Source organism: Pantherophis guttatus, chromosome 12 (assembly GCF_059756535.1).
Source record: "Pantherophis guttatus breed Tessera chromosome 12, ASM5975653v1, whole genome shotgun sequence".
In the NCBI taxonomy this organism is placed as follows: domain Eukaryota; kingdom Metazoa; phylum Chordata; class Lepidosauria; order Squamata; family Colubridae; genus Pantherophis; species Pantherophis guttatus.
The window spans coordinates 10,224,292-10,239,508 of NC_142074.1; the positions used below are offsets into that span (position 1 = coordinate 10,224,292).

Consider the following 15,217-nt stretch of genomic DNA (forward strand, 5'->3'; position numbering starts at 1 on the left):
CAGCTCGGCCGAACCGGGCCGAACCGGGAGGAACCCACCACTGCCATGGTGCCTCTGCCAGCAAAAACAGAGGGCGGAGACCAGTGGTGGGATTCAAATAATTTAAAAACTGGTTCTCTGCCCTAATGACCGGCTGGCTGGGTGTGGCCATGGTGGGCGTGGCCAGGGGGTGTGACAGGCAGCACTTGGCCTCCCTGCAGCCTCCTGGGAGCAAAAATGGGCCACGGGGTGGCCACACCACACACACCCGCTCCCTGTTTTGGGCCTAGTAGACCTCCCTGCACTTACCTGGGAGCCAAAACAAGGTGTGTGGGGACTCCTGGAAGGGGCGGGGCAAGGAGGGGCAGGGCCAGCCAGAAATTTAACAACCAGTTCCCCCAAACCAGCCTGAACCGGCCCGAACCTGCTGAATCCCACCACTGGGCAACCCTCCGGAGCTCCGTTTTCACTAGCTGAGGGTTGAAAGAAGCCAGCGCAGCCAAAAACGGAACTCGGGAGTTTCCTTCTTACTTTCTACTTTTCAGTATTATTTTCTATCATTCACTGAAGAACATTTTAATTCCTATTATGAATCACTATTGGCTGGCCTCTATAAATCTCCCACTCTCAAATATTTCAGCGATAATCTGTTTAACAGATCCAAGTCCTAGTTAGGAGCACCGTCAAAGTTCTCCAGATGTTTTTTTCCCCCTTCTTTCTTCAGTCTTAACCAGTATGGTAATGGCAAATTGTCCAAGTTGTAATCCAGAAAATCTGGAGGTTATTAGATCGCCTGTCATAAAGTTTGTTATAGCTTAATGAAAATATGTCCTAATCCAATTAACATTTTGCGATAATCAGAGTAAGCAAGACTGGGTGGATGGAAGAATATTTTATAGTTTGTGAGTGGAAAGTTTCTGCTTTAAAATTATTTTAGTGCTGTGGAGTGGTATCTAACTGGCTGAGCTGAAGTGATGCAAATTGGTAATCTCTCTTTCCCACAGACACACAGACACACAGACACAGACACACAGACACACACACACACAGACACAGACACACAGACACACACACACACACAGACACACACACACACACACACACACACACACACACACACACACAGCTTATTCTGTTGCTGACTGTGTGGGCACATTCCAGGCTGCTGAGCACTGTGCCTCCCACAGCCTCTTCTTTCAACAATCATCCTCATAATGGGAGACCATCACTGTGCTGCTTGGAATAACTGACCTTTTACCAGGTTGCAAAAGGGCTTCCATTCTCCGTATGAAGTTAGTTCTCACACAGCCAGTAAAAACTAACATAACAAATATGACCAGGGAGGAGGAGGAGGAGGAGGAGGAGGAGGAGGAGGAGGAGGAGGAGGAGGAGGAGGTGATGGTAGAGGAAAGCTACTTGTTCTTGAAATATAGCAGTCATGGGAATTCTTCAGCTATGGCTTCCTAACTTTCTTTTATAATGATTACTTATCTGAAGTTCTTTAATATCTCATGAACTTCCCAACTGATCCATCCCTGATTGTAGCAGGAGGACATATGACAGTGTGGAATTGCTTGGGAAGAGAATAAGCTAGTCTGTTCTCTTGCTTGGGGTGGGGGAAAGTGAGAAGATAGGAACAAATAGAGGAATTATCATGGGTACAAAATTGGCTGAATTTTGATAATACCCATGGAACCACCACTGCCATTAGCACTCAATGATAGCAGTTAATTTGTGGTTCGCAGCACATAAAAGTGATCTGGAGATCTCAGATTGCCAAATTCTGTTTAAAAATGCATGAATGTTAATGTTCATTTTTTTCCACCACCCCCCTTTTTGAGCTTTTATTACATTAGAACAGTGTTTCTCAACCTTGGAAGCTTGAAGATGGGTGGACTTCAACTCTCAGAATCCCCCAGCCAGCAGCGCTGGCTGGGGGATTCTGGGAGTTGAAGTCCACCCATCTTCAAGCTTCCAAGGTTGAGAAACACTGCATTAGAAGAACTTATTTATATGAGGTCATATCACATGACCTACCGATAGCGTTTATTCTATGTGTCTTCTCCAACTTAATTGTGCTATCAAGAAAGAATGCAAAAGCAGATGAAGGGTAGAGTTTATCATGACCAGACATTAGCCAAGGGCATTTCAGTCCTCTTCCCTGTAATTTATTTGTCATTTGAAGAGAGAACTTTCCATTCAGGGAGGTTTTCTTCTGATGATATCCGCAAGAAGACATGATATATTATAAATATTAAAAAATTATCTTGTGAGAATGTCTCTGTAAGTCACCATCGTTCTTTGCCATGGATGGTGTTCTCACATTCTTTGTTTATTCAGTAGTTCAGATGTTACCGTGGGATACACTGATTGGAATAAAAAAAAAAAAACCCCATAATATTCGTATACAGAAAATAAAGCCAAAAGGAGATATGGGAAAATGTCACATATTTTCAGAATCTCTTTTCTTATTCATTTGATAACCTATACTGAGCACTTTGTCCTGAGTTCTTAAGATTGTTTGTATCGAGAACACCAAAGCATCAATGGTGCAGGAAATTGATGTGAAAAGTGTATCACAAACTCATTCTGGGAATACCGATTTGGGTCAAGTGCCTCGCTTCTGTTTCTCATGCTCAAGTTTCCAACTGTGTGGTTGTGTTTGCATGCTTATCTTATCCCAGAACGTTGAGAACTGAATTAATAAGAATAACAGAATAACAGAGTTGGAAGGGGCCTTGGAGGTCTTCTAGTCCAACCCTCTGCTCAGGCAGGAAACCCTATACCCGTGGCATGCGGAGTCGTATCTGTGGGCACGCGAGCGTTGCTCTAGCTCAGCTCCAGCATGCATGTGTGTCCACAAATATTTTGTTTGGTAGAATTATAGAAGCAGATTGCCACTACCTCCCTAAGATTTTGTTAAATATCCCAACAGCCCTGGAATTCATAAACAATACTCCACTCCATCAATGTTCTATCAAGGCCCAACATTACTTAATTTCTGAGATCAGTTTTGATCAGCTAAATGCTGCCACCTGCAGAAGCATTTAATTTCGGAAGTTCTTCCCAATCTTTAATCTCCCACTTGCTTTTATCCTGACCTCTGAGAGCAGTAGAAAGGAAATCTGCACCAGAAATTTGCTAATACAGAACTCGCCAATCACCCTTTTCAGATCCAGGCCTATGTTGTTGTTCTTCTTAAAATGTCAAATTCCAAACAAGGCAGGAGATCTAATCAATACAAAATGGAGCTGTACTTTTCCCTGCCAATCTAGAGATGATGTATTCTTCGCTATTACAGTAACTTGGAGAGGATAGTTATGTATATACTGTACTGTCTTCCACAGACATCTTGACATATTAATGATTTGGCGAATATCTAAGGGGCTGCTACAATAGAAGATGGAGATCAACTTATTCTCCAAAGGACTTCAGAGCATGGCAAGGAGCAATGGATGGAAACTAATCAAGGAGGGAAGCAACCTGGAATTGAGGAGAACTTCCTAACAGTGAGAACAATTAACCAGTGGAACGACTTGCCTCCAGAAGTTGTGAATGCTCTATCACTGGAGGTTTTTAAGAAGAGATTGGACAGCCATTTGTCTGAAATGGTATAGGCAGTGGTGGGATTCAGCCAGTTTGCATCACTTCGGGAGAACCGGTTGTTAACTTTCTGAGCAGTTTGGCAAACCGGTTGTTGGAAGAAATCATTAGGGCAGAGAACCAGTTGTTAAATTACTTGAATCCCACCACTGGGTATAGGGTTTCCTGCTTGGGCAGGGGGCTGGACTAGAAGACCTCCAAAGTCCCCTCCAGCTCTATTCTATTCTATTCTAATCAAGGAGAGAAGGAACAGAGAATTGAAGAGAAAGTTCCTCATAGTGAGAACATCACTGGAGGTTTTTAAGAAGAGATTGGAGAGCCTTTGTCTGAAATGGTATAGGGTCTCCTCAGTGGTGGGTTTCAAAAGTTTTTACTACCAGTTTTGTGGGCGTGGCTTGGTGGGTGTGGTGTGGCTTGGTGGACGTGGCTTGGTGGGCATGGCAGGGGAAGGATACTGTAAAATTTCCATTCCCACCCCACTCCAGGGGAAGGATATTGTAAAATTTCCATTCCCTCCCCAATCCAGGGGAAGGTTGTTTTTTTTTTTTTAATTTGATTTATATGCCGCCCTTCTCCAGAGACTCAGGGCAGCTTACAATGTGTTAAGCAATAGCCTTCATACTTTTGTATATTTATACAAAGTCAGCCTATTGCCCCCATAAACTGGGTCCTCAATTTACCTACCTTAGAAAGGATGGAAGGCTGAGTCAACCTTGAGCCTGGCAAGATTCGAACTTACTAATTGCAGACAGCTGGAGTTAAATTACAATGCATTAGTCTGCTGAGCTATCCAGTTACTGCAAAATCCCCATTTCCTCCTGATCAGCTGGGACTTGGAAGGCAGAGAATAGATGGGGGCGGGGCCAGTCAGAATTTTTACTACCGGTTCTCCAAACTACTCAAAATTTCCACTACTGGTTCTCCAGAACTGATCAGAACCTGCTGAAACCCACCTCTGGGTCTCCTGCTTCAGCAGGAGGTTGGATTAGAAGACCTCAAAAGTCCCTTCCAACTCTTATTCTGAATAGAAGTACATTTCTTTTGCCATCTTATCAACTGTTGATAAGAGTGATTTGGAAAGATTTGAAAGGTATGGATAAGATGCAGCGCCTGTGCTTTTCACATTTTCATATTATTCTTTTGTAAGTCATCAAATGGATCACTACACAGCCAGCTTCTCCAACCTGCTGCTCCTTGGATACATTAACACTCAGCTACTTTCCTTGCCATTCATCATAGCCAATGGCCATGCCGGATGGGGAAAATGGACAATGATGCCCAGCACATGTGAACAACTCGGCAATGTGGGTCTATCACAATGGGATATTGTGAGTCTCCAGATGCACTGTCTGCCCTAGGCAGCATTCAACAGCAGACAGCAATTCTACAACAAAATACATTTTTTTATTTTAATTTTTTTTAATGCATCCCAATTTCATAACATGAGAAGAACAAAAAATAACAACTCTATACATAGCATCAACAGGTTTATAATTTGCATTCATTATATGGAGGGAGGGAGGAAATAGAAGGGAGAGAAAAGGAAAGAAGAAAGGAGGGAGGGAGGGAGGAAATAGAAGGGAGGGAAAAGGAAAGGAAAGAAGGAAGGAGGGAGGGAGGGAAGGAAGAGAAGGAGAGAGGGAGGGAGTGAAGAAAAAGGAAAGGAAAGAAGAAAGGAGGGAGGGAGGAAAGAAGGAAGGAAATAGAAGGGAGGGAAAAGGAAAGGAAAGAAGGAAGGAGGGAGGGAGGGAAGGAAGAGAAGGAGAGAGGGAGAAAGTGAAGAAAAAGGAAAGGAAAGAAGAAAGGAGGGGGGGAGGGAAGAAGGAAGGAAATAGAAGGGAGGGAAAAGGAAAGGAAAGAAGGAGGGAGGGAGGGAGGGAGGGAAGGAAGGAAGGAAGGAAATGCTACATATATTCAGCCAACATCATAACAAAATAATTGGTACCGCACATGGGTACTTACATATTACATTCAAGGAAGTACATTATAACACAACATTGTTTGCAACCACATGGACAATTGGGGAAGGAGAATCCCTTTGGTACATAACGTGTGTGAAACCTCTCTTCTGGTTGGGCTCATCTACTCAGTTTTCTTGGAAGGAAGGATAGCAAGCATTTAGCTGGCAAACTGGATTCCGTGGAGCTGAGCGTAGCTTAGATCTCCACAGAGCATCACCGGACAATGACTTAGCTCGTACAACTCGCACAGCATTGGATACAAGGGTTGACGTGTTTTATTAGCTTCCGTGCAACTCCAAAACCCATGCTCTTTGAGGATTCTCTCCACACCCTCCTGCTACTTCTCTCGTTTGCAGAAGCTCTGCCGATTCCCACCACGGCAAATGTTTGCGTTTCCCACTAGCAGGGCAATTAATAACGTCTTGAAAGTTTGCCGAAAGTCCTTCTTGCTGAGCGACTCCAAGGCTGTTGACATTAGTTCCTCAGCAGGCTACATTTTCTGAGGCTGAGCCACTGTCCCCTTTGAAGGAATGTGTTGTGTGCTTTCCCACTGCTCAGATTTATTTCAGCCTCTGTTTATCTCCCCCCCTCCCCTTTCCCTCACCCTGGGCCACAGTTCTTGGGATCTTGAAAAGAGGTCGATCCGGCTGCTGAAAAAACCAGAAACCTCAGATTGTGGGAAGCCATGGGGGTTATGGCTTTGTGCAGCCGACATGATTGGAGTTTGGATGAGGGGGGAAAAAAAATCCCGATATAGTCAGTTGACACCATCACTGACTATTGGGGGCGAGTCTTTGGCCCCCACGGAGAGGGCTCACAATTTGGGTGTCCTCCTGGATACACAGCTGTCCTTGGAGGAACATCTGACGGCTGTAGCCAGGGGGACTTTTTATCAGGTTCGCCTGATCCGCCAGTTGCGGCCCTTCCTAGATCAGGATTCCTTGTGCACAGTCACTCATGCCCTCATCACCTCTCACCTGGACTACGGCAATGCTCTCTACATGGGGCTCCCCTTGAAGAGCACCCGAAGGCTCCAACTGGTCCAGAATGCGGCCGCGCGAGTAGTTACGGGAGCTGCGTGGCGCTCCCACATAACACCTCTCCTGCGTAAGCTGCACTGGCTCCCAGTGGTCTTCCGGGTGCACTTCAGGGTGTTGGTTATCACCTTTAAAGCGCTCCATGGCATAGGACCTGGATATCTTCGAGACCACCTGCTGCTACCAATGGCCTCCCACCGACCTGTGCACTCCCACAGAGACGGCCTCCTCAGGGTGCCATCAGCCAAACAATGTAGACTGGTGGCCCCCAGAGGGAGGGCCTTTTCTGTGGGGGCATCTGCCCTCTGGAATCAGCTGCCCCCAGAGATATGAAGAATCCAAGACCTCGGTGCCTTCCACCGTGCCCTGAAGACCTTTCTTTTTCAACAAGCCGGGCTGGTTTAACATGTTTTTAAATGTTTTTAATAGGTTTGTTATTGTTTTTTAATTATGGGGCCAAACGCATATATATCTTTTTAACTGTATTTTAATGTTTGTATTTATGTTTTTACTTTGGCTGTGCACCGCCCTGAGTCCTCCGGGAGAAGGGCGGTATATAAATCTGATAATAAATAAATAAAAAATAAAATAAAAGGCTGGTTATTTTTTAAGGTTCACCCACCGCGTCCCCACTTCTAGTCTCCAAGCTCTTCTCAGCCGCCCTGTCAAAAAAAGTTGCAGAAAATCATGACCTAAAGCTCATTTTGTCACTGAGTTGGCTGCAGATTTACACTGGTGTGACCAGGATATTAAATCATATCCAGTTCCCAGAAGGACATCCCAGCTTTGACTGAATCACCATGGCAACTTGTCAACCCAATGCTACTGAAAATATATATATATATATGGCCCAATGGAGCAGTTTTGTGATTTTGTATGTGGGATTTAATCGCCTTAGGAGAGCTCTTATCTCTTTGAGGTAATGGTAATGTAAAAGATTGAGTTTACATTACATTCACTTGAGTTGAATTAGCCAGGGATTAGAGTTTTGCCTAGGATTACATAAACTCCTGCTGGTCATCCGCTAAAACTGTTGACTGTAGAATTAACTAACCCTTACATCTACCAAGATAGAAGTCCTAGAGAAACATAGGGCCTCTCTAGCCACTCTATCTCTATGGGTATTTTGCTTTCACACATCTCCTCCCCAACCAAAAATAAATATATTGGCTGGGAGGAAGTGGATAGGAAATGGGATGTATGCCTATTATTCCATTTCTCCAATATACAGTAGTGGCCAAAATTGTGGAAACCTTTTGGGGAAAGTGTATTTTCTAAAACTAGCTAATAACACCACTTTTTTTTTTTGAGTACTACCATAAAATTATATATCAATGGAAAGATAATTTAATCAAGAATGTAATGTAATAACCTTTATGAAGGATTTGCTAATTTGCTGTTAGAATAGCAGTTACAGTATAAAGAAGAAAAGTGAAACACGTAGAAAAAAATGAGGTATAAAAAATGATCACCACATAAAATGCGAAATGTACAAAAATTATCACCATGTCAGTTAATACTTAGTTGGGTAACCTTTAGCATGAACGACAGCCTTACAATGTCTTCCCATGGAGTGAACCAAGTCTTTTAGTTCTGCAGCTGTTCTAATGTGAAACCAAGATGGAATGATGGCTTCTATTAACTGAGTTTTATTATTGGGTCGCTTCTGATTAACAAGTTTCTTTAGTCGGCTCCATAGATTTTCAATTGGGTGAAGGTCTGGGCTATTCCCAGGCCATTCCAGCAGTGGAATAGGATTATCTTGAAACTCTAAAAAAAAAGTGGTGTTATTAGCCATCAAACCTCAAAAATACACTTTTCCCAAAAGTTTCCACAATTTTGGCCGTTACTGTACAGAGCTATTTCTGCACGAAAGAAAAGAAGTCCATTTTTCTTTCCATTCTCTTTCTTGGGCTACAGTTATTGTTGCTATATAAATCATGGCCCATGTTAGCTAGATATGGCTGGCCTACACAGGTAGTCCTTGACTTATGACCACAATTGAGCCCAACTAAGCGAAACATTTGTTAAGTAAATTTTGCCCCATTTTACCACCTTTTTTTTTTTTAATTTGATTTATATGCCGCCCTTCTCCGGAGACTCAGGGTGTCTTACAATGCGTTAAGCAATAGCCTTCATATTTTTGTATATTTATACAATGTCAGCTTATTGCCCCCACAAACTGGGTCCTCAATTTACCTACCTTAGAAAGGATGGAAGGCTGAGTCAACCTTGAGCCTGGGGAGATTCGAACTTGCAGTAATTGCAGGCAGCTGAATGTTAATAACAGGCTATTAGCCAGCTGCGCCACCAGGCCACAATTTTTGCCATAATTGTTAAGGGAACCCCTGCAGTTGTTAAGTTAGTGACACGGTTGTTATGCGAATCTGGCTTCCCCGTTGACTTTGTTCATCAGAAGGTCACCGAAAGTGATCACATGACCCCAGGACAGTGCCACTGTCATAAATATGAATCAGTTGTCAAGCTTCTGAATTATGATCACATGATCACAAGCATCCATTGCAGGGATGCGGCAATGGTTATAAGTGTGAAAAATGGTCGAAAGTCACTTTTTTCAGAGCCATTGTAACTTTGAAAAGTCACTAAATGAATTGTTATAAGTCAAGGACTACCTGTACTGGAAACCTCAAGTTTCCCAGTCATATGTCAAACAATACTCCTCTCTTCTCCTGGAAATAGATTTGCTCTTTGCTCCTGTGCAGTCCTTAAAACTGGAATTAGATTGCCCTCCAAAATTTAATATTCATTTACTATTACATAGTGTTACATAGTTTAAAAAAATACCTTTTCCTCTATTCTACTCTTCCTGAAAGTTGAATGACAGTTTTGTTTCAGTTTTTACCTGAAGACTAGGGCAAAAGGCAATATTTCATAATAGATTCTCCTTCTTTCTCCAAAATCTCACTGTCCCACATCTCCTTTTCTTTGGTTTATATTTTTAGCTCTCTCTGCCATAATTGCCTCTTCCTTTAATAGCAGATTGCAACTCCCAGTTTAAAATAAGAAGCTCAATTTCCTTTTCCATGTCAAAGAAAGAAAAGCTTGCTTTTAGGATGAAAGAGAAAAGTCTCCCATTATCAAGAGGATATCCTCAAGATGACTCAGCCGAATATTCCTCATTCAACAGTTCTTTACCAAAAAGGGAAAACTCTTTTTTTTTTAAAATAACTATCAGTGTGGAGCCTTAATTAACCTTAGTTTTTTCCCAATTCAGTATTCTCCTCAACACATTATACCAAAAATTACTAGAATCTCTAACCAGCACAAAGGATTCCAGAATTTTAAAAAGTCCAATTCATCAGGAGATTCCCAGGTTAGGAAAATATGGCTTTTTGAACCAGTGGGGGAATTCAATTTTTTTTACTACCAGTTCTGTGGGCGTGGCGGTGGGTGTGGCATAGCTTGGTGGGCGTGGCTTGGTGGGCGTGACAGGGGAAGGATACTGCAAAATCCCCATTCCCTACCCACTCCTGGGGGAAGGATATTGCAAAATCTCCATTCCCACCCGACTCTGGGGCCAGCCAGAGGTGGCATTTGCCGGTTCTCCGAACTACTCAAAATTTCCGCAACCGGTTCTCCAGAACCTGTCAGAACCTGCTGAATAGCACCCCTGGCTTTTTCCCCATATAGTTCATCTCAGCAATCCATATATGCTCATAGTCAGGTACTTGTTGGAGTTGAGAATATCACAGCAAGGGTAGGCAGCCATAATATCACATTAGACATCAATTCAATTCTGACTAGAGCTGGAAGGGGCCTTCGAGGTCTTCTAGCCCAACCCCCTGCTCAAGCAGATGACCCTATACCACGGGTGTCAAACTTGCTACGTCACATTGATGTCACATGACGTATCACGACGGTTTTTTGCCTTTCCCGAGCTGGGGTGGCCATGGCCTGCGCGTAATGTGTCTGGCCCATGGGCCACCAGTTTGACACCCCTGCCCTATACCATTTCAGACAAGTGGCTGTCCAGTCTCTTCTTAACCCCACCTCCCCAGTGATAAAGCACAACTTCACAAGGCAAGCTGTTCCACTGGTTAATTGTTCTCACTTTGAGGAAGTTTCTTCTTAATTCCAGGTTGGTTCTCTCCTGGATTAGTTTCCATGCATCGTTTCTTGTCCTGCTTTCAGATGCTTTGGAAAATAAGTTGGCCCCCCTCTTCTTTGGGGCAGCCCCTCAAACACTAAAGAATTGCTATCATGTCATCCCTAGTCCTTCTTTTCTCTAGACTAGACATACCCAATTCCTGCCACCGTTCTTCATCCGTTAAGTCTCCTTAAATCATCTTACTTGCTTTTCTCTGCACTTGTTCCAAAGTCTCAAGATCCTTTTTGTAATATGGTGACCAAAACCACATGCAGTATTCCAGGTGTGGCCTTACTAAGGATTTACAAAGCAGTAGTAATACAACCAAAGATATTCAACTTGCTCTTCCATGTATGGGCAAAAAGACGGAAGAGATTTGTATCGGATAAGCGTGGCATGCAGAGAGGTGTTCAAGCGCAAACAGTCTTGGGCTTCAGAGAAGAAAAAGCAAAGCATTATTATGAAATCGAGTTGTCTGGTTTAGAGCAGAAATCCCCAAGGTTTGGGGTGGTCATTGGATCCTTTTGGTGTCTTGAAAATCTTGATTGCAAAAGGTCTTCTGGAGGAGGAAATTGTCTATTTGCAAAATAGCTTACTAGGGGATATAACCAGTTCTTTATATTATATCTCATCTTTATTATTTTTAACAAATAAGGTGTGCATATGTCCAATACACTTTCTTCCTCCTATTTTCCCCACAATAACAACTCTGTGAGGTGGGTGGGGAGAGAGAAAGAGGCACTGGCCCAAAGTCACCCAGCCACCTTTGATGCCTAAGGTGGGGCTAGAATTCACCGTCTCCTGGTGATTGGCCCATAGTCACCCAGCTGACTTTCATAGCTTAGACGGGACTTGAACTCATAATCTCCCACTTTCTAGCCTGGTGCCTTAACCACTAGACCAAACTGGCTATTACAAGGCATCAGCTTCAAAGCTACTTACAATTCCTTTAGTCCCTTCTCTTGCCCTATTCCCTTGCTTATCACTGCCTTTTTTTTTTTGAGCAAGTTTTTTTTTTTTTTGAGCACAGTTCCAAACAAAGCATTGGATTGATTTCATCATCATCTTTATGTCTTAAAATATCTTTTAAGTTTCATTCAGGTCCCAGAGACATATTTGGAAATACAGTTGAAGCAAGGAATCTGGTGGTGGCCAAGCGAATGTCTATATCAGAGGTCTTCAAACTTGGCAGCTTTAAGACTCCACAAGTCTTAAAGCTGCCAAGTTTGAAGACCTCTGGTCTATATACACACACTTGCTCCTCTGGGCACCATTTTGAGAAACTAGATAAACCACTGACACACAATAACCAGCATCTCAGGTTGGCATCTGTTAGGAGGGAGTTGGTATAATGGCAAGGGCATTGCTCACACCAACTCATAGTTCGAGTTTTACAGGTTGCTAGACCTACAGTCTTCCCATCACTTCCAAAATGTATGTTTTTGATGAGGAACAGATGAAAAGACCCTTACAAGTTCCTGTGTAGCACAGCGTTTCCATTCACGGCTTCCTCCATCTTTGACATCTTCCGCTGATGAGAACTGGAAATAGAGCCCCTTTGGAAAGTGGAAAGTCTCCTACGGAAATTACCTCCAGAAAAGTAATAGAGAAGTGGGTTGAAGCAACAGTTGAAGGCTGCAAGGGAGTAGGTTATCACCACGGATTTCTGCATGTAAAGACTCTTCTCGCAGGAAGTCTTGTCTTTCATGAAGTGGAGGTGGACCGTGCGCTGGACATGATACGGGGTGAAGCTCACGAGGAAGACGACGGTCACAATCACGATCATCCAGATGGCTTTTCTACGAGTGCCTTCTTTCTTATGCATGGAATTCTTCAGGAGCTTGTTTAGGATCATGGCGTAACAGATGGTGATGGTGATGAAAGGAAAGATGAAACCCACGAACAGTGAAATGTAGTGGAGAACCATCAGCTTCCTCACATCTTTGTTCCTCGGTGGCTCAAAGCATTTGGTTATATTTTCATCAGATAACTGGACACTTTTCTGCAAAAACGGAGTGGTGGTCACGATTACGAAGAACCAAATGCCAACGCAGACGATGATGGCCTTCTTCCGGGAGATAAATTGGATATTCCAGATGGGGAAAACAATGGCAATGCAACGGAAGAAACTCATCGCCGTCATGAACAGGATGCTACAGTACAAGTTGACATACATGGCATAGGAGCTGATCCGGCACAAAAAGTCACCAAAGAACCAGTTGCCGTTATAGAGGTAATAGACCACTCGTAGGGGCAGGGTGCATACAAAGAGAAGATCTGCAATGGCAAGGTTGAACATGTATATCTGGAAAGCTGTCTTCTCCTGGCAGGTCCTGATGAGGACACACAACACGAAGCCATTTCCCATAAATCCCAGGATTGAGATGATGGAGTATGTCACAGGATACACCTGACTCCGGAACTCATCAATGGTGGCATTGCATGACATGTTTTGCGTTGTGTTTGCAGGAAAAGCCATGGGAACACACTCATCTCCTAGGGAGCAAAAAAAAAAAAAAAAAAATGGTGGTGTGGGGGAGAGAAGATATAAGACACTCAATGAGATTCAAACATAAGGATGCTACCAATCAAGAAGCTTAAAAAATGAAATTTTTTTGATTAAAAAAATGTCAGAACCTGGAGGTGGCGTGAAAAGAGGGCTCAGCCTAGAATCCTTATGTAGCCACAAGTGAACTAAGGCCAACCTCACTTGAGTGCCGTAGACCCTTATTTAATTCCAAGCAGGTGCTAACCATTAGTTGAGAAGACTGATTCAATTTAATTGAACCTTCATGGTGACGCAGTGGTTAGAATGCAGTATTGCAGGCTAACTCATTGCTCACGGCCAGGAGTTCAGTCCTCATTGGCTCATGGTTGACTCAGCCTTCCATCCTTCCGAGGTTGGTAAAATGAGGACCCAGATTGTTGGGGGCAAGGGGCTGACTCTGTAAACTGCTTAGAGCGGGCTGTAAAAGCACTGTGAAGCAGTATATAAGTCTAAGTGCTATTGGTATTGCTATTGATGTGTGGATCTGGTCTTTCATGGACAATCATAAACACAAAAAGTGTGGTTCCAAGAATTTCTTATTCAGTTTAATGAAGAAGAATTGGTACTTGAAGTTATGTTCAAAGATGTTTCTCTCCTAGGGTGCAAAGAAAAAAAATCTGCTGCGAACTCCATCTGGCATCAGGAAGGGCATGCAGCCAGTAAAGGACCTTGTGGCTCAGCAGACTGAACATTGTGATTAACACCAGCTGTCTGCAATTACTGTAAGTTCAAATCTCACCAGGCTCAAGGTTGACTCAGCCTTCCATCCTTTCTAAGGTAGGTAAATTGAAGACCCAGTTTGTGGGGGCAATAAGTTGACTTTGTATAAATATACAAAAGTATGAAGGCTATTGCTTAACACATTGTAAGCCGCCCTGAGTCTCCGGAGAAGGGCGGCATATAAATCAAATTTTTTTTAAAAAATGCTCAGCTCTATTTGGTCATCCCAATTCTATCCGGAATAGGGACCCCAGGGTCATTAAAAGGTTTTTGTCTACTTTATATTCAAAGTAGACAAAAAAAAAAAATCAATGAAGCTCTTGTGATATGTGTTCCTGACCTTATCTTAGTGACAAAATGGTTGATGGATGAATGCTATTGTCTGCCTCTCTCCGGTAGTCTGCAGCCTCCCTGGCTGCTCATACAAAGGTCCCAAGAAAAATTATCAAGGCAGCCAGGTTACAGCTGCCTTGTACTGCAGAGTACAGGTTAATCCTTGAATTGTGACCAGTTGCTAAGCAACCATTGGAAGTCACAATCTACTTGGAAAAAGGGAATCATCACCCAGTTCTGAAGTTCTGATGACGTTCTTTGGGTGCTTGACGACATGACCATATTTCCAGCAGTTTGCAGTAACCCAATAGTCACATGACTGTGTTTTATGACAGTTTTAGTTACTTCTGTTTTTTTGCAAAACTGTGCCACGGTGAACAATGGGTTTGCTTAGTAACTGTGGCATTCGTTTAACGTCCACATTGTTCGCTTTAGCAACTGCTACAAAAAAAAAAAGGTCATAAAAATTTGGACAGTCGCATGACCGACCCAATTTACGGCTATTACCATATACGATCATAATGGGCAGACTCTATTATTATGGTTGTATGTCGAGGACTGTCTGTAAGAAGAAGAAAAACCCGGTACCAGTAGCATCCTTTGTCCATTACCGGGGATGAAATGAGCTCAGAACATCCTCCAAAGACAATCTAGAGCAGAGGTCTTCAAACTTGGCAGCTTTAAGACTTGTGGACTTCAACTCCCAGAATTCTCCAGCCAGCTGGCTGGAGAATTCTGGGAGTTGAAGTCCACAAGTCTTAAAGCTGCCAAATTGGAGAATTCTGGGAGTTGAAGTCCACAAGTCTTAAAGCTGCCAAGTTTGAAGACCTTTGAACTAGAGAAGTTCTAAAGACTGAACGGTTTCCATCTAGGCTGCTTCTCAAGACAGAAGAGGAATAGCAAGCATAAAAGTGTTAGCACCTTATCC

General features: G+C 43.2%; 1 protein-coding gene across 1 annotated transcript in view; it reads right to left on the reverse strand.

The window, feature by feature from the left end:
* Nucleotides 1–7,944: 7,944 nt before the first annotated feature.
* The window catches only part of CYSLTR1 (cysteinyl leukotriene receptor 1), a 34,980-nt gene continuing 27,707 nt past the window's right edge, over nucleotides 7,945–15,217 (reverse strand). Inside the window, exon 4 of the mRNA XM_034435001.2 lies at nucleotides 7,945–13,184. Coding sequence (XP_034290892.2) covers nucleotides 12,157–13,167 — 1,011 coding nt within the window. The 5' untranslated portion in view covers nucleotides 13,168–13,184 and the 3' untranslated portion in view covers nucleotides 7,945–12,156. The remainder of the gene's footprint in view (nucleotides 13,185–15,217) is intronic.